The sequence below is a fragment of the Osmerus eperlanus genome, chromosome 22 (genome assembly GCF_963692335.1).
Source record: "Osmerus eperlanus chromosome 22, fOsmEpe2.1, whole genome shotgun sequence".
In the NCBI taxonomy this organism is placed as follows: domain Eukaryota; kingdom Metazoa; phylum Chordata; class Actinopteri; order Osmeriformes; family Osmeridae; genus Osmerus; species Osmerus eperlanus.
The window spans coordinates 8,985,591-9,007,704 of record NC_085039.1 but is presented as its reverse complement, the minus strand read 5'-3'; the positions used below and the strand labels follow the sequence as shown (position 1 = coordinate 9,007,704).

General features: G+C 46.0%; 4 protein-coding genes across 5 annotated transcripts in view; 1 reads left to right on the top strand and 3 right to left on the bottom strand.

The window, feature by feature from the left end:
• Window positions 1–4,450, bottom strand: part of usp43a (ubiquitin specific peptidase 43a) — a 61,141-nt gene extending 56,691 nt beyond the window's left edge. Inside the window, exon 1 of the mRNA XM_062448897.1 lies at window positions 3,475–4,450. Within this exon, the coding sequence (XP_062304881.1) occupies window positions 3,475–4,101 (627 nt within the window). The 5' untranslated portion in view covers window positions 4,102–4,450. The remainder of the gene's footprint in view (window positions 1–3,474) is intronic.
• Window positions 4,451–6,183: 1,733 nt separating this feature from the next.
• Window positions 6,184–14,581, bottom strand: cfap52 (cilia and flagella associated protein 52). The gene is made up of 14 exons (XM_062448371.1): window positions 14,396–14,581; window positions 13,989–14,188; window positions 13,763–13,899; window positions 13,497–13,625; window positions 13,234–13,333; window positions 12,672–12,788; window positions 12,300–12,400; window positions 11,771–11,941; window positions 11,338–11,486; window positions 10,929–11,074; window positions 10,584–10,735; window positions 10,211–10,313; window positions 6,692–6,803; window positions 6,184–6,432 (listed from the first exon to the last, which is right to left on the bottom strand). Exons 1-14 carry the CDS (start codon window positions 14,454–14,456, stop codon window positions 6,257–6,259), a joined length of 1,854 nt encoding a protein of 617 aa, XP_062304355.1. The 5' UTR covers window positions 14,457–14,581; the 3' UTR covers window positions 6,184–6,256.
• Window positions 14,582–14,775: 194 nt separating this feature from the next.
• On the bottom strand, window positions 14,776–19,622 carry LOC134008816 (TBC1 domain family member 24-like). Its single transcript, XM_062448354.1, has 8 exons — window positions 19,155–19,622; window positions 18,587–18,962; window positions 17,789–18,445; window positions 17,342–17,497; window positions 16,330–16,393; window positions 16,135–16,233; window positions 15,602–15,821; window positions 14,776–15,305 (listed from the first exon to the last, which is right to left on the bottom strand). Exons 1-8 carry the CDS (start codon window positions 19,564–19,566, stop codon window positions 15,133–15,135), a joined length of 2,157 nt encoding a protein of 718 aa, XP_062304338.1. The 5' UTR covers window positions 19,567–19,622; the 3' UTR covers window positions 14,776–15,132.
• An 805-nt stretch (window positions 19,623–20,427) lies between these two features.
• The window catches only part of stx8 (syntaxin 8), a 33,103-nt gene continuing 31,416 nt past the window's right edge, over window positions 20,428–22,114 (top strand). The window contains exons 1-4 of one of the 2 annotated variants that reach the window (XM_062448450.1): window positions 20,428–20,540; window positions 21,234–21,333; window positions 21,445–21,539; window positions 21,810–21,920. In XM_062448450.1, the coding sequence (XP_062304434.1) occupies window positions 20,521–20,540; window positions 21,234–21,333; window positions 21,445–21,539; window positions 21,810–21,920 (326 nt within the window). In that variant the 5' untranslated portion in view covers window positions 20,428–20,520. Of the gene's footprint in view, window positions 20,545–21,233; window positions 21,334–21,444; window positions 21,540–21,809; window positions 21,921–22,114 lie in introns of both variants that reach the window. The other variant, XM_062448451.1, reaches the window with a different exon arrangement.

The window sequence follows — 22,114 nt, the reverse complement described above, 5'->3', positions numbered from 1 at the left end:
GATATTACCAAAATCCTTGTCAACATGACGCCAGTGAGTCGACACAGTAATTCCTGGTCCATAATGTTGGATTTACTGCTATCATGAAGAGACGGAGATGAATTGCGACAGTAATAATCGCCCCTGAGTGGTTTACAGTCTGGGAAGCGTTCCCTCCCTGCTTTTGTAATCGAGAAGTTTAAACCCAAACGACTCGACGCAGAGGCAGTAAATATGCCACGGGGGAGAAACGTGATGTTCCCCATGCTATATCGTAACGGTTTCCGTGTTTCCCCCTGCGCTATGATGAAGTGTCGAAGTCGGGCCAGACCCCCTAACCCCCCTCACATGATTGGGTGTTCTTACAGCCCAGCACAGTGTGATGGATTCATTCCCCACCTATGTCGCACACTGGACATAAATCACCCGGCGCATAACTGTATTGGAAACACGTTACAAATGCAGTGCTTACATAGACATATATCGGATGCCGTGTTTGCGTTTTTGTTGCCTTTTGTCCGAGGTGTGCAATTAAAGTAGTGCTCACTGGGTTGTGAGGTAGCATGCTGACTGTAACCGCATATTATCATGTTCTTGGGCATTTAAGAGATTTGTCAGTTGACATGGCGTCTGCCTGCTATTTAAGTGCGAGCGATGAGACGGGCTCTGGGCCTTTTTATCACCAGGAACATGACTGAAATAAGACATGAGAGGTGGGGAATATTTTGCAGTCGTCGCTGTCAACCAAGAATTCTACCTCAAGCGATGTGTACGGGATGCGAGCGATCTTCCATATCTTTTACAAATCCTGGTTTGTAAAGCTGCTCCCGCTTCAAATCACGTCATCTTGTTTACAAACAATGGACAAGCGTTTAAACGTGGACTGACGTCAACTGTACAAAAAGTTCAGAGTGTGGTTTGTAAAGCTTACGCACACTAGTGACACTTTAGCCTGACACTGTTTACAGTTCCGACACCTCCGGCCCCATCCGCTACAATGGATGAGAGCTACGGAGAGTGTGAAGTACCTATTTGGCAAGGGGAGAAAGAGAGAGAGAGAGAGAGGAACAGAGAGGGAGGAAAACAGAGAGAGGTATACTTAAGAGTGTGAACTACCTCTCTGGCAGAGAAAGAGCGAGAGGCGGAAGGCTCCGGATGGTTTGTGTGTTCACACCACTGAGACGATAAGAACCTCTACCAGGTAGTGTGGATGTGTGGGTATGGGAAACGATGACACAATGTCTGCTTGCTCGGAAAACAACCGTACGTACCTGTTTTTCTCCTGGCCTGCCAGAGACTCTCACCTCAAATAGCATTTAAGTCTTCACAGTGTGACAGTGTGACTGGCAGAGCACAGAACAGCGCATGCTCCACATAAAAAGAAATCGGTTCGATTCACGAAGCGGTTCATAAATAATACACATTTTTCTATAATTTGGGGGTGTATGAGTTATTTGAACTATCCATTGGAAAATCGTCGGATGTCAGCAGAAATAGTGTTGATATCTGTCAGTAAAACAGGAAAGGTCAAGTTTGACCAACTAAGTGCACTTGTAGACTTTGTATTGCAAAGTTCCCTTTGGTTGTTCTGTAGCAACACAATGGCTACACATCGGTTGATGCTAGAGTAGCGTCCACCCTGTAAGGGAGTTCTTGTGGAGGTCAGAAAAATATTAGTGCTCATAGATCAGGTAGCTCTCCCCTCAGTCACCCACTCACAACCATAGGAGAAATATATATAGTCTCTTTTATATATATATAAAAGTCTGCTCTGCTCTCTCTGCGCAGACATATGCAGGAGAGTGAGAGATATATCTCTCACTCTCCTGCATATGTCTGCCAACACACACACCCACGCCCACACACCAACACCAGGGTCATGGTGGCATTCAAGACCCCCTTCGCCTCCACAGGCGGGCGTAGAAATGTCTCCCAGAGCAGACTTTTTACCCCCCCCCCCCCCCCCCCCCACGGCCTGCGCCATGGAACAGGCCCCAAATTCTGTCCCACACAAAGCAAACTGAACGTTAACAACAGCCATCAGCCGTCAAGGCATAAAGGCTCTTAGGAACAGTCCTCGCCCCCGTTGAAGACCAGCCCCCGCTATTATTAAGGTGAATGGACGAGGAAGTAATGGAGGAACGCGTTTCCTCGCGTCAGGGCCGTTTCTCCCAGAGATGGATGTCAAACGCAGGGTCTCGGTGCGCACCGCTGAAGCTCACCCAGCAGGAGGGCCTTCTCCTTTCTCTGGCTAAATGCACTGGAGTTGCGTGAGCTACAGTGAACATCCCACGGCTTCACTCTCAGCATCGCAGTCGATAGGAAACCAGGGTATTGCGAAAAGCGGAGCGGAGCGAGAGGACACGCTCGGCCTTCCCAAATAATCTGGGAGGCGATGGATGAGAGGGAGCACTCAAGACGGTTTGTTTTGAAAGACGCGTTAGGGTTTTTTTCATCTTTGGTGTTGATAAAAGCCACGTTTTTATCGACGGTGACTCGTCGTTCTTTTGTCGCTCTGGTTCTCAGTGGGAAGTGAGTCACTTCTTTTATTCGAGGCCCCGAGGTCAATCTGGGGGGTTGACGCAGCCCTTTGCGTTTGGGTGATCACAGCTATCTGGTCCAGGCCAGACCACCAGGCAGACACCTGGAGAGAACTGGTCATTTGCCTGCGGCTCTGAAACGGCTACCGCCTCATCAGTATGCTGTAAACCCAGAGCAGAGGGTGCATCCTCTTGCATGCGAAACACAGCTCTCTCCTCCCTCCCTCCCTCCCTCCCTCCCTCCCAGCAAGGGCATCCTGGGAATGCAGACAAACAGCCTACAGGGTGCAGGTGGGAGCAAGAGGCGACATACAAGCATACTGCGCACACACCCTGCCACGTACTTTTGCACGTTTGCTGGTGTTGCGATTGCTGAATCCAGATCATGGTTCTTCTCTCATCGCGAAAGCCTGCCATAGCTTGTTGAGTTTTGAAAGCTGACCTAAGGGCTTGTGTTTTAAAGCTTTCTCAAACAGTTATGTGTCCCTTAAGTAAACAAAATGCTCACTCTGAACTTACTAAAGTGATCTTTGACACGAGTTTGTTGCTGACCAACGTCTCACCTGACTTTTGCCCCATGGCTCCTCCCCTGAAATACTACCTGCGAGCTCTCACGGAAATAAGTGAGGAAGACAGTGCTGACCATTGGCGGTCATCCACGCATTATTGACTTATTTACCAAACGTTATGAGGAACGACATGTTCTATCCAGTAATATGAGTGATTATGATGTAAAGACTTGGCATACTTGACATAATTCCCTTTGCGAAACATAATCTTATTATTCTGCCATTAGCGCGCTGAAACGGACAGCGCAGCATTCTGAGGGCATGCGATGTCTGAGTTTGAAAGGAACATTTGCCCCCATCAGTTGAAAGCTCAACCCGGTAATACGACTGTAGAATAAACTCCTGAAAATTGCTATACAACCATTAATCCCTAGAAATGCTCTCACCTTAAATTCCACTGACAGCTGAGGCGTATATTCAAGGGTCCAAAGCGCCCGCACCAATGACGCCAACTGTTCGGTAACCTCACCCCTGGCATTTGGCGCGTCCTCGCTTTTAACAACTCCATTTACTCTCCTTTGACACAAATCTGATTTATATTGTTCCAAACCAAGATATTCCGCAAGAAGGTCTGTATTACTGAGGCACTGAACCACGGCATTCATGAAACAGGTGTTTCCATGATTTTTCAAACCAAGGACCCCGGGAGTTTTGTCGCCATAGCACCAGGACAGCCTGTCTTTTATAGATCCGTGAGAAGACACTGTGCAGCTCTTCTTCATAGTATTATCCCTCGAAACCTGGAGTTCATCCTTAAAATTCCCTGAGGTGGCACTCAACGTGCATGCTCCGCTTTCTTTGAAACCACCATCATCATCCTCAACGTCAGGTGGCTCGACGTCTCCAAAGTGTGCCAAAGTTCCCAAAGTTTTCAATACCCTGCTCATAAAATTACCAACGGACTTCAAAGATTTTCGCCTGAAAATCTTTGTGGTTTTATATTTCTTCTCTTTGCGCTTCGTCGATTTGGGTTTCATTGCATGTTTCCTCATTTTATTCTCCTTGGTATCCATGACTGTAGGTTATTTCCCGGGCAGTAAGTGTTGAAAACGAAATTGTCGAAAAGACTGGGTCCATACGCACCTGTCTGCCCGTATCTGCGTCTTCCTATTGAAACCTCACCAACGAGGTGGCACCGATTCCGTGCCAAGGCACATAACAAAACAATGTTACCCAGACATTCCTTTAAATCCCAACGGCTCTCGGGACTGAATTGTCACTGTGTTGTAAAATGGTGACACCTGTAACTAGTGTAAAGGTTAGCTCCCTTCAACTCCATGTTCCTCTGTCTCGGCGAGGTTCAATTTTACTATACTACTTCCTCGTTCGCTCGCAGCGACTAGGGCTCTTGCGTAGTCTACGTTGTGACTGGCGGTCTTTTCTCTTCCTCCCTCTCTGCTAGTCCGAGCGCGCTGGTGAAGTTTCTGTTTGGGTGAATCGTGCAAGCAATGCCCTCCCACCATGAATCTTATTAGCCTGGTTTAGTTTAGTTTGTATAGTGAAGGTGGCAGCTGTACTGTCAGTGACTGTACCCAAGGGCTAATGTTTTTGTCGGTGAATTATCGTTGAGTTTCAATGTGACTTAGGTTACACATGTAGACCAATTCCACGTATTTTAATACTGAGTAAAATACTGAAATCGCGTTACAGTGCCTGTGGGCATAGAAGGGGAGACTTTGTTTGTAATATGTTTGGTGCTTTCAATAAATTGGTCAGAATTCTTCATAGGATGTAGGATGTATGTAGGTGTTTGAGCCCCCTGCTGTTACGGGAGAAATTGTTTGCCGCTAATGATAGTGATGGGTACCAGCTGCATCTGCCTCACCAGTCACGTGCTCCTCTAATGTATTGTCTCTCTTCAAATTCCCCAAAATACTAAGATCCCACACTGTTCCTATTTGCACTATAAAAAGGCATACAATTCTGCGGGGGGGGGGGGGGGGGAAACAGATGTAAAGCTCTTTCAAAGGCAATGAAATAGTTTTGAAAGTTGGCAAATGCTGCTACTGCATGTTTTTTGCGCCTTAGCTGCTGATATTCTTAATCAGTTCAGTTTAATTTCACAGCTCGCCAATACCAGAGATTGGATTTAGTGAGCCAGATGTTCTTATATATTGAACTAGATTCTGTCTCATCCTGTATTTCGATAATACCCTTTTCCCCCAGCGGGGATATGGATAACATGCTCATTTGATTTAGTTATAGCAGCTCTCGCATGACCAGCTCAAGCCTGCGAAATCAAACACCCATTTCACATCACAGCGATAGGCTCAACGATCCTCCCTTCAGAAGGAAAGGAACCCCGTGGGCGTCCGTGGAGCCAGGGCAGCAGGAGGGCAGAGGGACACCCATTCCATCGAGCTGGGGGGGCCATTTCTGCTGACTCGCTTCTTGATGCTGCCGACTTTGTGGTGTAACAGGGGGTAGCTATTCATTATTGAGTGTGCTCCGGAGCAATGGGAATGAGTTTGGGAGAGAGAGAGAGACACTCCACGAGGCCCATTCTCTGAGCTTCCCTCCTCACCAGTGCTCACCAGGGAGCCCCCAGTGATAGATTAGCTGACAGGAGCAGTGTGCTAAAGTGCCCCGGAATCTGGGCCTCGCCTCTCTCTTTCTTTTTTACCACATGAGACACGCAGCAGACGGTCGTACCTTGAATGAAATACGCATCTAATGTACTGTGTAGACCGAGTAGGGCTTTTTCGCATTTCATTTAATGGAGAAAAGACAAAAAGAGAGACACAATTGATTCTTTGTGATTTTTCTTTTCTAAAGAAAATAGGTTCCCAAACTGTTTTGCATATGAGTATACCGAAAAGGGTCTGTTAATGTACTATCTGGCTTTACATGAGATGAATTGTAAATGTGAATTCATTATTATGGCATTACCATAAGATTCCACCTGTAGATGATGCATTGTGAAGATTAGATAGAAATTGCACATTAGTGCAATCACATAACTACAATCGTATATTGCCTACAGTCACACATGCAAGAATACATATTCTAAACCCTGCTCTGTTATCAGAGTCCGTTTATTTCTTGACACAGTTGTAAAAGTACCTGTGATGGAAATGCTCGCGTAAAGGGAGCGAGATATTCATTCGAGGCGAACGAAGGGAAAGCGTTCTACGACGCCCTGATCCCTCCAGACCAGCGGAGGGCGCTCTAGGAAGCGTGGGGGTACCTCCAGCGGAGCACGGCCCCGTCAGCGCTGGTGCTGACCACCCAGCGGTTGTTGGTGCAGATCCTGATGCTGGTGATGCTGCCGCTGTGACCGACGCCCACGTGGGTGACCTCGCCCTCTGAGTAGTCCCACACCTTCACCAGCTTGTCATCGCCACCTAGTGGGGGGGGGGGGGGGGGGGGGGGGCGTTTGAAGAACGCATCGTTTATTCATGTGTTCTGCAGGGCGCTTTGGTAAGATTTGTTCACTTTCCAGAACTGCAAAAACGTTTATGCCTGTTTTATGCCTGTCGGAATTATGGGGTTCAGTTGTTTTTCCATTAGTAGTCGGAGAAAAATAAACATTTCAATAGCAATATTCATCTCTGTTGACAATGAAAACAAACTCAGTTTAACCGACACCAATAGAAACTATACCTGTGACAAAATGGCTGCCGTCCTGTGTGATGTGCATGCCATTGATGGCCCCTGAAAGGGACCCTTCCAGTTCCCTGATGGCTGATCCATCGTACACCTCCCAGTACCCAATCTAGAGAGGACACAGCACAGGGCAGAAATGGCACATCAATGGGATGAAGACCAAGACCAAGATCACGTTTAGGAGATCACCGTTGACATATTTGATATCTTCATTCAAGGTGTTGGCACATCCTGTATGTACCTGCCTGAGTCGAATTCTTCCCCTCAGGGAGTTGCGTGATTCATAGACTTGGAATACTTCCAGGGCCACAACATAGTATACGTGTCGCATTATAGTGTAGAGTGAGGAGAGATTGTGTCACTTGTCTGACTTGTTATACTGAGCCGACACAGCTTCTCTGCCTTATTCATCCTCATTACTCCTCTATATGTAAATACAGACGGTGGAAGGCTATCAAGTTGTCGTATGCCACCGTAAAAAAAGAAAACAAACACACAGAAAACAAAACACGTTTGCAACTTTAAATGAGAGTTAATCGTCTCCTGAGGGTGTGCAGCTGTCAAAGACTCGGCCTCTCAAAGGCGATTGTTTTTTGAAGTTATTTTTAGCGCGGCAATACCACCATCTCCCACACGCAAGTTAGGGTCCTTTCTTGTTATTTTTACGACAAAGCTAATTACTATTACAAACCAGTCAGGCGTATGAAGGAATTCATCATTAAACTACAGCTTCAGAGGCGCTCGGAACGAAGGAATGGAGTGTGCACACGATAAGACTATTTAGTCCTTCCTGTGTCTGGAAATATTGAAAGGGGCCAAACAGATTGCACTTGAAAGCAATCAATTCCTTAGGTGGGGAATCTAATTACAGTAGCAAAAGAAGAAATCTATTTACGGACTGAATCAAATAAATGAAAATATAGGGGGCCCAAAGCAGGGCCACCTGCACAGATAAATAAGAAAATGTATTACGTTTCAAGAATATGCTAATCGATCAACTCCTGGAATACATTCTAAAAATATCTGGAGGATTGTTGGTTGTGGGCAAACAGAAGAGGAGAATTTGTGTTACTTGGTTGAGCTCAGAATAGAAGCATTTATGAGAATAGCTGTGTTTTATCCCTCAGTCCAGGACCACAAACATAATGCATTACAAAGGGGTAATGCAATCTTGCACATATCAAATACGGTTTGTTGTAATGGGACAGGAGGAAAACAAACAGAATCAAGGATGAAATGCATCGTATTTATGGTTCCAAGACGGTTCCATGACGTTAAAATAAACAAGACACAATTCTGTGTATATCCCATGTTTCAAGTGGAATGGATTTGTGACTTGGTTAGTTTCTGTACTCCAGTAAGATGAATCTACTTGGTCAATGCAATGACCAAAACACACAAAACAATATCAGCTAATAGCAATGCTCTAATACTATCATTAAAGGTGACTTTGTAAAGTAGATAAGTGTGGCACACCTGAAAAAGGACACCAGAGTGACTAACAGACACAGACACAAATTAGACTCCCCAGTGTTTGTCACGATCCCCCTCTCTCTCCATTTCTCTCTCTCTCTCTCTCTCTCTCTCTCTCTCTCTCTCTCTCTCTCTCTCTCTCTCTCTCTCTCTCTCTCTCTCTCTCTCTCTCTCTCTCTCTCTCTCTCTCCCTCCCTCCCTCCCTCCCTCCCTCCCTCCCTCTCTCTCTCTCTCTCTCTCTCTCTCTCTCTCTCTCTCTCTCTCCTGACATGGTGGGCTTATTAGTGGCGTCCTATCTGTGTGAGCCGCCCTTGTCCATCTGTGTTCTCTCACTCTCCGCCGAGGAACCTGGCCCCCGGCCACCTCAACGGCCAGTAGGAATGAATTACGTCCAGTCAGGCTAGCTACTGTTACCCTCGCTTACCTACCACACCCACTGCCAGAACATGCGGCCTGTGGCACAGCCCCCTTACAGAGAAAACAGTACGTCATCATTATTCATGATGCAGTGGAAGCTCTATCTTTTCTGTGACGACTGTGCGCGGGTCCCTATTAATCTACAGTGCATTGTCCTGCAGTATGTCTGGTTGCCTTACATGGTCAGAAACATATGAATGGTTTACTGCGGTAAAGGGATATTTTGTAACGCGTATGAAGGGGGAACAGTCTTTAGTGTGGGCTCTGATCAGTCCTGTCTCTGTGCAGTGTGCCTGATCACACTAATCCACTTAACCACCTCCTCACAAATGAACAATCTCTTTCTCAGCGTAATTGGGCTCCTCAAGGACATCCGACGAACCACAACAACATGTTCAAAAAGCATTCTCTTCCGTGCTAGGAAAAAAAGGCTTCGAAGTCGGTAGAACAAACGGGAGAACTAAAATGAGCACCATTTGTTCCGTCTCAAAGTACAGTGTGTCTGAAAGACAGTAGTCTCTCAGAAAGCATTTTTCAAAAGAGCGGCATCAACAACGGATATTTCCCCTGTAACTGAAATGCCATAATAATAACCGAAATGCACGCGGTGCCGAATCCAACCTCAAACAACATGGCTGCCGACCACAGACCCATGAAGCTTGGGAGGCCAACAAACAAACAATCACACACAGGAATGAGAGAACGCCGAGCCGACCTCGCAGCCAAGCTGTCCTCTCCGTCCCTTCCGACGCTGGAGAGGGTGTGAAGCTGTCTCAGATGAGTCCCGCCATGGAACCCAGAGCCAAGAGGACCTGCTTCGGCCCACGCACGCATTTCCAGTCTCTCTGCCTTTTTGACACCCTCTCAATCTCTCTCTGTCGCCATCTTTCTTTCTGTCTTTCCTTCCCTTCCCCACACATCTTTTTCGTTTTTTCCCCTCGCTCCCTCACTTGATACTCTGTCGGCTCCCCGGATATGCTGAGTGTAGGCAGGCAGGGATGGAGAGGGTGTGGGGGGTAACGGGCCTTTTGCCTCCCCAGACAGAGTGCCTGTGTCCCGGGGCGAGCAGATGGCGGAGCTGGCACGCGCGCACACGGATGGCACGGGTGCATCCGCAGGAAGGCGCGTGAGCCAGAGGGCCCTCTTCTATCTTTCTTTTTTATTATTTACCCTCTCTCTCTCTCTTTCACTCCCCTCCCTTTCACTCTCTTTTCCATCACAGTGTATACACAGTGCTGGCTAATCAGTACAGCTTGTCTTCGCCTCACAGCGTGGTGTTGAGACGACAATATGGGTTTATTCGCGCAGAGGTGGATGAGCCTCGTATCGGAGAGGCAGTTGTTCACAGGCGCCATTTTGAACTTGTGACCTTTTCTTAGCGATCGTTAGATGATTTAGCTTGTTCATTACAAACAATCACAACCCAGTTAACTGCTGTGTGCACTTGGCAACATAGGACTGCCGCTGAATGGCTTGATAGTGTCTGCTGGAGAGGGGATTTACTCAAAACAACAGCACTGTGCGTAACCGGTCCACATGATTACACACACTCTAAACACACCTCTATGGTACTTCAGTGCCATTGAGTGCACAATAGGCATGGATAGGATTGTAGTCATTCCAAACCTTTCTGTCAGTGCCACTGGTGATGACCTGGTACTCCTCGGGGTGGTAACACACACATCTGAACAGAGTGTTGGCTAGAACCATCTGATTCCTCACAAAGCGTCTGCAACAGAAGCGGGAGGATGGGATCAGAGAAAAAGAAATGGAGGTAAGAGAGATAGAGAAGGTCAGAGAGAGAACGAGAGAGTCGAAGGGCTCAATAAAAACCCCATAAAAAACAGGTAGTCTAGCGCCACACTCACGTATGTGTGTGAGCAACGCGCGCTAATGCATGCGCGTGTGGCTCACACACGCACTAATGTACGACGACCTGTTAGATATGCACGCGCATGTATGCGTGTGGGTCTTGAGACGTTTGGCGTCGGAAACTCACACCAGGTCCCAGATGATGCAGGCTCCGTCCGAGCTGGCTGTGACACACTCTTTGTCATTGCTCTTGATCTTGATGCAAGTGATGGTGGCCTTGTGCTCTTTCATGGTCTCCAGCAGACGGTGACAGCCCTGCAATATCTCCCACACCCGCACCTGCCACAGGCCACGAGTGAAAAAGAAAACACGAAGACGCTCACTTAAAAGCAACGCCTGAAAAGCACCCTTTTAAAACAGTCGCTTCGCGAACCCCCCTACGGCCCGACCGTGTCGTCAGCGGACGGCGTGGTATGGAGGGCTCGCCGTAACGAGGGGGCGAATGCCTGTTCTCCAGCCTGTCGCGCCTCACCTGTCCCTCTCCCCCTCCGCTCACGATCCGCTTGCAGTCCCTGGTGCCGGCGATGGCGGTCACTCCCATGCTGTGGGCGTTGTGGACGACCAGCATCTCCCTGCCGCTCTCCGGAGCGAACACGCGGATCTTCCCGTCGTTCCACGCTGGCGAAAAAAAATGAAAAACACGTGAGCGAGCTGCGAAAGATCGCCTCTCCGGGCCTCCCCTGAATCTGTAGCGGCCTGGGTCGTAGTGTGATGTAACGGTATGTAGGCCGGATGGTGACACACATGTCGGATGTGAAGCAATGCTAGGCGTGTGACGTGCGAGACCAGCCGTGAAGCTACAAAGGACGTGGATGGCATATCCTTTGGAATAGCATCGGGGTGTGCAGATGCCGGCTCTGTGCGCGGGCGCGCGGGCCCACCGCTGATGATGCTCCGTCCGTCGATCATGAAGTCCAGGGCGTTGCAGGTCATGTTGGGCACGGAGATGCGCAGCAGCTCCTTGGAGGTGTCGGAGTGCCACACTCTGATGTCATCCTGGGAGCAGGTGGCGAAGAGCTCGGACGAGCCGCTGGAAGAAAAGACACGCGAGTCTGTGGACGTTTGAAGGGATGTTGGCTCTGGGAAGAAGGCTTTGCTGTGCAGTTCTGCCTCTGACCCAGCTACAGTTTGCTGGCTTACCTGTTCAGCTTAAAAGCGAGTGTGTCAAGAGCTAAATCGACTGGAGTATTTTCAACTATTCTTTCTCAAAGGATATAGTGACCTCTAGTGGGGAAACCTGGGTACTGACGAGCAAGCCTGAGGGTCCTCTAGGTGAAATGGGGTCTGTACTAAATTAGCCCGGCCATCACTCACAAGGGGAAGGCCACGTCCTTGACAGTGCTGTTGTGACTCGTGGAAATGAGCTCGGCTTGGAAGTCCGTGTGGTCGAAGCGGTAGATCTGAGAGGCCACCGTCCCGGCGAAGAACTGCTGGCCCTTGCCTCGCAGCGTGACGGACGTCACCCCGCCCTCCAGCTGGACCTTCCTGTCACATGACGGAGGAGGCTGTGTGACTGATTGTACACATCACAACCCTAACTTTGCTTTTTCTATTTACAGTTACTTTTCACAGGGACAGTTCACATTGATAAACTTTACTGGACTTGAGGATTAGCACAATAATTAGTCTGTGGATGAAACCTATTTTCTGCGTGTAAATCTATGTTTATAAAAGTGTATGTGTAAGACAAATCGACCCAGCTATTGATGAACAATCATGTGATGTCACCCAACACTCCAGTACCACCCAACAGCCATACAAAACGCTTATTCAAATTCAAATGTAACCATTCATCTCCACATTCCGAGTGAGCGGTGGTGTGATGATCGCTTGAGAAGCTCACTTGAGGGTTTTGAAGTTGGCTCCGGAGCACAGGGTGAACATGCCGTCTCCCGAGCCCACCAGGATGTCCCCTGACATCAGCATCTTCAACGTGTTTACACCCTGCTCAGAAGAAAACAAGGAAGAACAGCAAATCCCGGCCGGTTGAGGTTAGAAATGACACGGTATGTTTCTCTCGGTTTCCCACAATGGCAACCACATAGGAATGTCAGAGGCCTTGTAGCCATTTTTTCCAGCAATTTCTCCCAATGTCATCCTTTAGCGATAGGCTATAATTCAATCACTGGTGTGTCTTAAACGACCTCGAGCGAAGCAGTGAAAAACAATCACGAAGCCTGCAGCCCTCCTTTGATTTGATTGGCTTACGACCCACCTTGCGAAACTTCTGTTTGAGCGGCCCGCAGCTGTTCAGCAACCGTGTCTTCAGGTTCACCTTCATGATGTCTCCGCTGGTCGTGCCGCAGTAGAAGAACTCGCCGTCCTCCTGGATCTGTAACACGTCAGGTCCACACCGTTCATGTCAATCCTCCACTGCTACCGTAGGACAACACTCCTGGTTCGCCACCACTTTCTTCACAAATGCACATTCTTCAAGAATGGCTCTTCCAGTTTAATGACGAGTCACAGTATTGCGTAAGCACAAGGTGTAGGACGGCACAAGGCAAGAACGCCACCTTCACGCGTGAGATTTGTACGGCCATCGCTTTCATGGCTCTTGATCATGAAATACATTGTAGACGGCATTGGTTCCTCTTACAGCGTTTGTGCAGGGGCGTGGGTTTGGTTTTAAATGTGGGCGGGACGTTTTTTTTTTTATAACTGAGGACGCGGTTGTTGAATTCGATTTTCTTAATGAAAAGTGTGTGTGGGGGGGGGGGGGGACAGATTTGCTGTTTTCAAAAAGTGGGTGGGACATGGGTTTGTGTCTCTCTCACCTCGATGCATTTCACTATCCTCTTCAGCTGGCCTGTCTGGCATTCCGTGGGGCGGATCTTCCTGTTGGGAAGGTCTAACTCCCAAACACGCAGTGTGCCACTAAAACAGAAAAGCACAAAAGCACAAGAGCTGGAGGAATGGTATGAACTTGCCCCTTAAGACGACTGACCTTTCCGCTGCAACTTTCGGCATTTGCATCCTGTCCACAGAGGGAGAGTTCCAGAACGAACGAACCAAAGCCCACTTTGAACGAGTCACTCACTTCCCAGCTGAGATGAAGAGGTCGTCGGTGTCGTTGCTGTACTTGATGGTGAGGCACTGGCCCGCGCTGTGGGCTGAGGCTGGACTCCCACAGATGGCCTCCTTGCTCTCGATGTTCCACACCACGATGCTGCAAGACAAGGGAAGCGTCATTCACACACGGAGACACAGTACTCATACTGTACACAGTACACCAGAGGACACACATATTGGCTTTATTACACGGTAATATTAGACATGGTGTTATAGATCAAATATTCTCTGTACCTGCCATCATCCTGGCCACCCAAGGACACCAGGTACTTGTCATTGGGAGAGAAGGCCAGACCTTCCACCTTCGCTTTGTGAAGTTGTAGTCTGGCATGTATGTCTTTTTTGGCATAATCCCATATTATAATATCAGCCTAGAGTGAAGTGATAGTTTTAATTTGATTTCACTATGTTCATTAATTAACCTATGAGTTGACAAAGAAAGACCCTTTCCCGTGTTTACCTTGAAGCCCATGAAAGTGACTTGTCCTGAGGCAATGTATTTTCCACTTTGGGAAACAGCGACACAGGAGACGTTGTTTGTGTGTCCATGTAGGAACTCTTGTTTGCCATCCTTGATACTTTTTACGATGATCGTGCAACCGAGAGGATAAATTAAGTGTTCACTATCTGGATGGACTTGTAGGCCAGAAAAGACATGTCCTGACAAAAGAATTGCAAACGTAACCTTAGTTTGTGTTCCCGTTTTTAACGAATTGCCTATATCAAATGCATTTATTGTATAGCTAGTGTGGGCTAGCCGCGATAGGCTACTGTACTAGAGCCAACTGTTAGACTAGCACTACAGTACTGTACTGTACAGTACTGTAGCTCTACTAGTAGCCTAACTGCATAATCTTCATAACATACCATTAAATCCAATGACAGACTCTAATTCAAGGCGTGGAATGTCCTGCGCGTCCCCAGCCATGATTCTTCACGGCCTTACCTTCTTCAAAACTATTAACATAAACACTGCAACTTGCAAAAGCGAGTTTTTAGCTAGCTAGCTTATACGTATGTAATGATAATTTGCCAGCTTTCTCAATTTACCATCCAAACAAACGTGACCTAGCAACAGCACGATTTGTTTGAGTCTGTTCCTATGGTTACTGTCTATGGCACTGCCAAAGCCATAGACATCTAGCCGTAGAAATCTTAGAACAGAAATAGCCATAGAAATCTCTATGGCTCTGGACATTATCATCATTATTCAAGAAAAAGACTAAAGGCTGCGCGATTCCTCAATGTTGAGACTTACAGTTGTAATGCTTTATTTATACTACTTGTCAAATACTCATGTAGATAGTTAACAATCCTTATAATAATTTTAATAGCATGCCGTTTTTAACACTTAATTCAGATATATTACAAAATATCACATTGACCAGTGACAGGTTTAGAAAATACTATAAAAACATATTCCTCCTGTACAATACACATTTTGCGTGTCACAATGTCACTCGTATACCTAACATAAACCTACAGTTCATGGAAAATATAGCCACAACAGACATAATGGAATGAAAACAAACATAAAGTGAACGTCAGAGGCAGCAAAATACAGCGTTTTGGCGTAACTTGACATCAAAGGTCTGTCAATGTCTTCAATGAGTGAAATAGTGTGAGAAGGAAATAGCGTTCTGGATTCCCCACACTTCCAAAGACTGAATCTTGAAATGTCCTTTGCAGAGAGGAGCGCTCTCAAAGGTGTCACACCGCTCTGTGTACCCCTCTTGCAAGTCTTCATGCAGGTAGATGGCATGACCCCCATCGCCTCCTAAAGAGATACGCACACAACCCATACTGTAAATACGTCAGCACTGTACAGGTATACACACTGTCAACAGCCCCCTGCTAATTGTCGTTCACGAGCTTCACAGTAATATTTATACCAATACACTATACAAACAGATCCTTTTAACCCCAACACCTCTCTCTCAGTGCAAAGTCCAAACATATACAATGCTATGAGTGTTCCTATTGCAAGGCAGGGTTAAAGATCCCTCAACGATGTTAAGGAAGTTCAAGCAGGCGTATGTTTTACAGGACTGTTTTCATCAACAAACAGTTTACCAATGACCAGCTTCTCGTTGTCTCCTGCAATGAATCTGGAGGCTCCCTGTACTTTGGTACTCTTGGGCAAGATAGATAGGGATCTTTCTGAGGGGGTGTTGAAGGGGCATGTCAGGCAGGGGTTGTGGGGGGTGCCAGCAGAGGAGATATCCTGAGAGGGACGCCTCCGGGACATGATCCGGACCAAAGCACATTGGTAACGCTCCATGCCCGGCCGTAGCTGAAAGAACAAGTATATTGTTACTCACTGCAATTGAAAAGTAGCTGTGTTTCAGTGATCTGATCACTGTAAGGACAGAGGACAACGGTAGCGCGGTCATGTGAATTGCAAGTAAACCACAGCATGTTTGAAAGGGAAATATTTTTGTACTGTTCTCATCATGTTGTTATTTGTTTTAAAGATATCCAGTGATCCAGTGTCTGTGTATATGGGTTATGTGTGTAATATGCCACGACTTGCAAAGAAAAATGTCCACCTGTGTAGACAAAATATTTTCTTCTATTCAATTCGATTATATTGTACTATGTCTCACCGTAAAGACGAAACTTTCTCCAGTCCCAAAATATTGAAGTCCCTCTGAGTCAAGTCTTTTCCGCTCTAATAAATCGGTCGACAGGAAAGCACCACACACCTGTAAAATACGATAGCAGCACAGTACTTGTAAACACGGGGTAAAACGTGTAACCTATCCTACTATTTGATGTAAGCGTTCCTGTTTAGTATTTACCTCTTCATCCACTGTTTTGAGAAGCAGTACAGCAGGCTCATGTCCTTCAACATGGGAGAAAACTCTGGAGAAATCCAAATAAACATTCACATACAATCATCTGTAACTTTAAAGTGGACATGTAGTAGCGTTTTAGGTATGTAGTTGAAATTAACCTTACAGTATCATCCAACCAGTTGCATCCAACCTAGATTTAGATGCCAATTCAAAATGACCATAGATGCAGTTTAAGTCTGATAGAAATTAAATTGATTTTTAAACACAATTAACCAGTGTAATATCAGTGTATTGGTGGACCATGTGATCAATGGTTTCAATATTGAAAGTGTTTCACCCTAGTTGACAGGTGTTTTTGGTGGTTCATTCAGTAATCAAGAATAGAATGTCGTAGAATGTCTGAGTCGGTGAAAGGTCAACAAAAGGTCAGTCACAGTCATGCACCATGTTGACTTGTCATTCTGTAGTAACCAGTCACACAACTTTTCAAACGCCAGACCTAATCTGCCGTTTTCTGCAGAAGGGACTTGTTTGTGCAGCAACCGAGGGAAAGTCAAAAAAACATTTGAAGGACATCGGAGACAGAGTGCATAGATTAGAAGACTCTATTGTTGACTGCTGCTAATGTTCAATTCTATCATCAAATTGACGCAAATTGTGACAAGGAAACTCAAAGCATTTTCTGTTAACGTTGACGTAAAAACAAAAAACTACAACAATCAAGTTCAACCAAATTTCACTTTAAGTAAAGTAGGAATTGTTCATGCTTCTGACCCGGAGAATACTCAGTTATGCACTACATGTTGATACAACCAACACTGCCTCTCTCAGTGTTATGTAACCAAGCCCTGAGGTTAGCTAGCTTCCACATCACACTTACTTCAAAGCTATTGATTGTGCTATACAAAATTCAAAAGTTTGCATTCAAAAGGCAAACTATATACATTTAGCTTCAGCGCCATTGAGAAAAACATTACATTACATATCATAGGAATAGTAAAACGTGAATACTTACGAAGACAGACTTCGGACATGTTCATCTGTGCTGAACAGCCTCATAGGTTCAAAGAGGGCAAAGCGTTCTGGGATCCAGGCCCAGACAATTCTCATCTCTGTGCCCGTCACAACACTTGATTTGAAGTTTCCAAAGTCCACCGTTTGGACTGCTTGCCTAGACGGATCAAATGCAGCCATTTGTTATGCAATTGATAATACATATGAAAATCATTATGGAACCACATAGCAATACCTAGAGGCGCCGTAATGGGGGGGGAAGATTAGGATGATTCTAAGGGCCCTGGTCAGACATGGGGCCCTGCCGGACCCCACACTTTCCTGTACAATTCAGGGGGCCTAGAACCCCTAGCATCTACCTTGGCAATACCTATAGTTGTAGTCACATCATGGTAATAGCTTACAAATTATGTGACGTTACTGTTATTGGTTTCTACCATATTCTCACCTCTTCTGATGAATGCTGACACCCTTTTGCATGAGTGAGTCTTTGTTGGCATTGAAGAGCAGATTGAGCTCCCTCCTGGTGGCCATTTGGATGCTGAAGGCCCTTTCCAGAAGCTTCTCTATGGAACAGTGGCGTGCCACACTCTCCACAAAGCTCTTCATGTCCCTCCTGAAATCCTCTACGTCCGCCACACGCGATGAAACCGACACCTTGTACAAGCTGAGTAGGGCCAGCGCCACCCTGTAAAGAACCTTGTACCCCTCCAGCAGGTAAACATCCAGGACTCTGATGGCGTAGGTGAACGGAAGGTCAGCGAAGATCCACATGATCCAGTCAGAGTAGAACTCAAAGAGGTTCTGGTGGGAACTAGCGATGAGTTTGCGAATGCCACGACAGTACTTGTTGGCAAGGTCGCCAAAGGTCATGCAGGAGGCTCGGTAAGTGAGGAAGGTCTGGTCAATGTAACGTTTGTTGGGGTCTTTGTAGGAGATGAGGCGACAGATGCTGTGGAAACACTCTGCTTCGTCTTCGCTGAAATGTAGCAGGAGAGAGACCAGGGCGGGTAGGATTGGGCAGAAGTTGATGTCGGGGAAATATTTGCCGATGCAGAGGAGGATCTTCTTGACTGAGTTTAGGCCTGCTTTGTTGAGGCAATACCTCAGGGCAGGAAGTAGAGAAAATGTACTTAATGCTTAATGCACAACATATATCTGTAATGACTCAGGATTTTATGAACACACTTATTTTACCTCACCAAGCTGTTAGTGTAAAATAAATACTGTAGTTTGGGTACAATACCTGGGAATACCACCATCTTCCATGTATTCTGGAAAAGGGTGTGTGGTCATCTTCTGCTCCCCAAAAAGCTTCTTTGACACATCCTGGTAAACATCTCTCTGTGAGGTGATGGACCTTGAATTGATGCCATGTATTATGTGGTAGTAAGCCTTGGCTCTCAGAGTGTGAGGCATGGCCCAGAACCCCGATCGGCCCATGGTCTTCAGTTCCTGGTGTTCAACGCTCAGGATCTTCTGGTAGCGCCCAGCTGCCTCTGGGTCGATCTTCTCCCAGTCCACAAACTGGCCGTACTTCATCCCTGAGCAACAGCTTATCTCCCAGTTGTCTGATTCGGAGATGGTCATCATGGGGACACCCTTGAGACTTCCCCGGCTGCCTGATTAACAGAAGAATGGTGATTGTAATGTCTTTATTATCATGTTAATGTTATTTATGTCATAAATATACTTGTTCACAAATACAGTGAATGTTACAGTCGAAGATAAGTTACTCTTTATACCGCCTATTTCTCACATGATAGAATGTGTTATGATTATTCATATTAGTTCAACACACAAGGTTTCCATACCATCTAGATCCCTGCAAGAGGAGTGCTTGATGGGCTTCGACTTTTTAGCCTTCTTGGAGAGGAGCCGAGACAAGGCTCCATCTGGACTCTTCTCTTTCTTCGCAGCCTCAAAATGCAACAGAGAATTAGCCCTTGGTCTCAGGGCGTTCGACCTAGTAAAGTTTCCCCCAGAAGGTACTTCCGTTTCCTCAAAGATGTAGAAAGACCTAGTACGAGGCCTGGTGACATTCTCTTCGGCTTCTGCCCGTAAGTAGTTCTTGTTGTCGTCTGGGCTGTGGTAGGAATGGGACCTGGGTCTCCTATGGAAAGCTGCAGAACTCTGGTCTTGTTCCACAGCTGTTTCCATCGAAGATCCATCTAAATTCATGGTCCCACAATTAGAGAACTCTGGTGTTCTTGAAACATGGATCATTTCCACTAGGTACTCTCAAGACTCAATGACAGGGAACTCCCTGCTCGTCGGTTCTTTCTCAGGTACTGTTTACATCCGAGCGTCCTGAGGGGGAGGCTTTTATGAAAGGCTGTGGGTGGGGGTGGTCAGGTGACTGACACAGATGGTGATAGGGTGTTTTGGAGTTTTCTCATTGGAAAATTCCAGCGATTCCCCTATCCACACTCGAAAACTAAACCATTTTAACATTGTAAGAATACATTACAGATGGATATCATTCAATTAATTGACTTGTAACACAGGTAAATCAAAACATGAAAAAAGGGTTGTATTTTTGTTAGGTTGTCTATGCCAGTATTTATCTTGCCTGCGGAACAGATATGACTGTATTATCGGATTAACCTGCTTGGGGATTCCTTGAAACACTTAAATGCCAAATCAACAGTAGTTCCAAGAAATTCAAACCATTATTATTTCAAACAACATATTTTGTTTTCATCCAAACATACCCATTGTTTGGTTATGAAACATAAAACCTCTACAAGTTTCATCTTGCATGGGGGCTTAGCTACAGTTGGGTTATTGACTGAAGAAAATGTGCTACACTTTCAGGAGTAAGTCTTGTACTTGTAACATAGGGACTTTGATGACAGCAGAGATAGAGCAAACAGCCGCACAGTATAAAGTTGTGTGAGTGACACAAATAGATGAGTATGTATGTTGTGAACACATTTTTATATGCTTATACATAATATATAAGCATCTAAGAACCAAAAATACTCACTGTTAATATTTAAGCTTAAATCTTTCTTATGACGGGTTTATAGGGGACAGGGTTATTTTTTTTTTACCATTCGTGTGCTATTGGTTTTGTTTGTCCCACTTGGTTCACTGTTCTGACGTCAGACCTAAACAAGAAGGACTGAAAGCTATTAGCCTGGTATTCGCTGTATATTTGTTTGAACTCATATTAAAATGTCTTCTCAAGATCTCTGGTAAGTAGAGTTTTAAATAAGCAAAGTGAATGTTAACTTCCTTACGAATGACAACCTCAAAAGTACATCGGAAAATCGCTGTCTCTTAAACACTATAGTAGGAGAGGACTATGCTACTAGCGTCCTCGTTAGCTGGCAATACAGTATTTCTCTGTGACCAGTATTAGAGAAGTAGCTAGAATATTCATATCAAAAGCACAGAAAAGTAATTTGTGTCTTGGTGTAACGTTCTGTCTGCTAAATAATTTTCATTGGACAGTAGAATGCAAGGAAGAAGCTAAATTATTGTCGCATGATGGAAACTAAAGTCGGAGCTCAGTCAAGATCTTTATCTTGTGATTTAGATCAAGGCTAATACAAAACGAACCAAGGGTCTCGACAAGCACAGAAAAACTCGGTGTCCGCTTTCAGGCAATAATAATATAAATAGATTCATTTATGACTCAGTACAAGTAGCCCTTTGCTAGCCTAATTCATTCTCAACTCGAAACCATAGACAATGTTGTGTAGGATGCAGCTTTTGTCGCTAAAACTTCAGCATAGCACAGCTCGCAATGCTTGAGTTCCAATCTTTGACTCCTTCAGTATTTTTATTTGATATTACCTTATCTTTTCTTCGAAACATAGTCTGAGTCTAATAACTATAGGACATGCCACATACTAGCCTGGCTTACTGGCATATTACATCTGTAGGTTACAGAACTATGATGCTACGTGCCGCCTCGCTCAAGAAATTGCAGAGAACATCCACGAGAGAAACCGGCAGCAAAGAACCGGAGGAAACCCTGCCAAGGTGGGTGACAATAACAAACGTGTTCACTGTCAACTATCTCCAACATTGTAATGCATGATATGAAGCCTTGATAGATGGACACCTGCATATAGAACTTGCTTTGTTATCCAGATCAACATGAGTCTGCGAGCGTCGCTACAGAAGCTGAAACAGAGCATCAGCCAGCTCAGAGAGGGCTTGCTCCGGGCCTCGTCCTCCCGACGCATGTATCCTTCTAATCACACAAATCACTGGTCATGAGACTAGTCGTGCAGGAAGCCACCAATAACTTTCACTTTGATCACAGTGCAGTTCCTCACAAATTCCAATAGATGGAAGTGTTTGCCAGCAAATCAGATCACGCGTTTCGCTACCCTGAATTACTTTGTTTTATTGTCTTTTTCTCTTAGACTTAACGATGCATGTTATACTTGCTGTGTGTGTGGTTTTCAGGTCTTTCTTTGACCATTGGCTTGACCTTAACACGGCCCTCCCAGAATGCAGTCCGAAGCTGATCGAAGGCAGAACCTCGTTGACGACCTGGTCACCAGGGAGAAGCAACTCAACGCCACTTTCAAGGGTGACGTCACAGAACCCGAGCCCTCAAGGTATTTCACAAAATTAATAAGCGTCCTACTTGCACCCCCCCCCCCCCCCCCCCTAGCCTTAGCAACCCTCCCTTTGTAGGTTGATGTCAGTGGAGCAGAACTGAGCGTCTGTCAGTGACTGACAGGGATGCGTGAAAGCTCATTCGTTCAGAAGACTATCTCTCCATATCAGGCATCCAATTAAACTGATGATT

Bases quoted from the DNA above. Each gene is read 5' to 3' on its own strand.
- cfap52 (XM_062448371.1), bottom strand. From the start codon at position 14,456: ATGGCTGGGGACGCGCAGGACATTCCACGCCTTGAATTAGAGTCTGTC. The intron at 11,942-12,299 runs GTGAGCTTCTCA...GTCATGTGACAG, and splicing joins GCCAACTTCAAAACCCTCAA to GAAGGTCCAGCTGGAGGGCG. The intron at 6,804-10,210 runs GTTTGGAATGAC...TGTCCTCTCTAG, and splicing joins CCAGTGGCACTGACAGAAAG to ATTGGGTACTGGGAGGTGTA.
- LOC134008816 (XM_062448354.1), bottom strand. From the start codon at position 19,566: ATGATCCATGTTTCAAGAACACCAGAGTTCTCTAATTGTGGGACCATG. The intron at 18,963-19,154 runs GTATGGAAACCT...TCTGTTAATCAG, and splicing joins CTCTTGCAGGGATCTAGATG to GCAGCCGGGGAAGTCTCAAG. The intron at 18,446-18,586 runs GTATTGTACCCA...TCCTGCCCTGAG, and splicing joins GAAGATGGTGGTATTCCCAG to GTATTGCCTCAACAAAGCAG.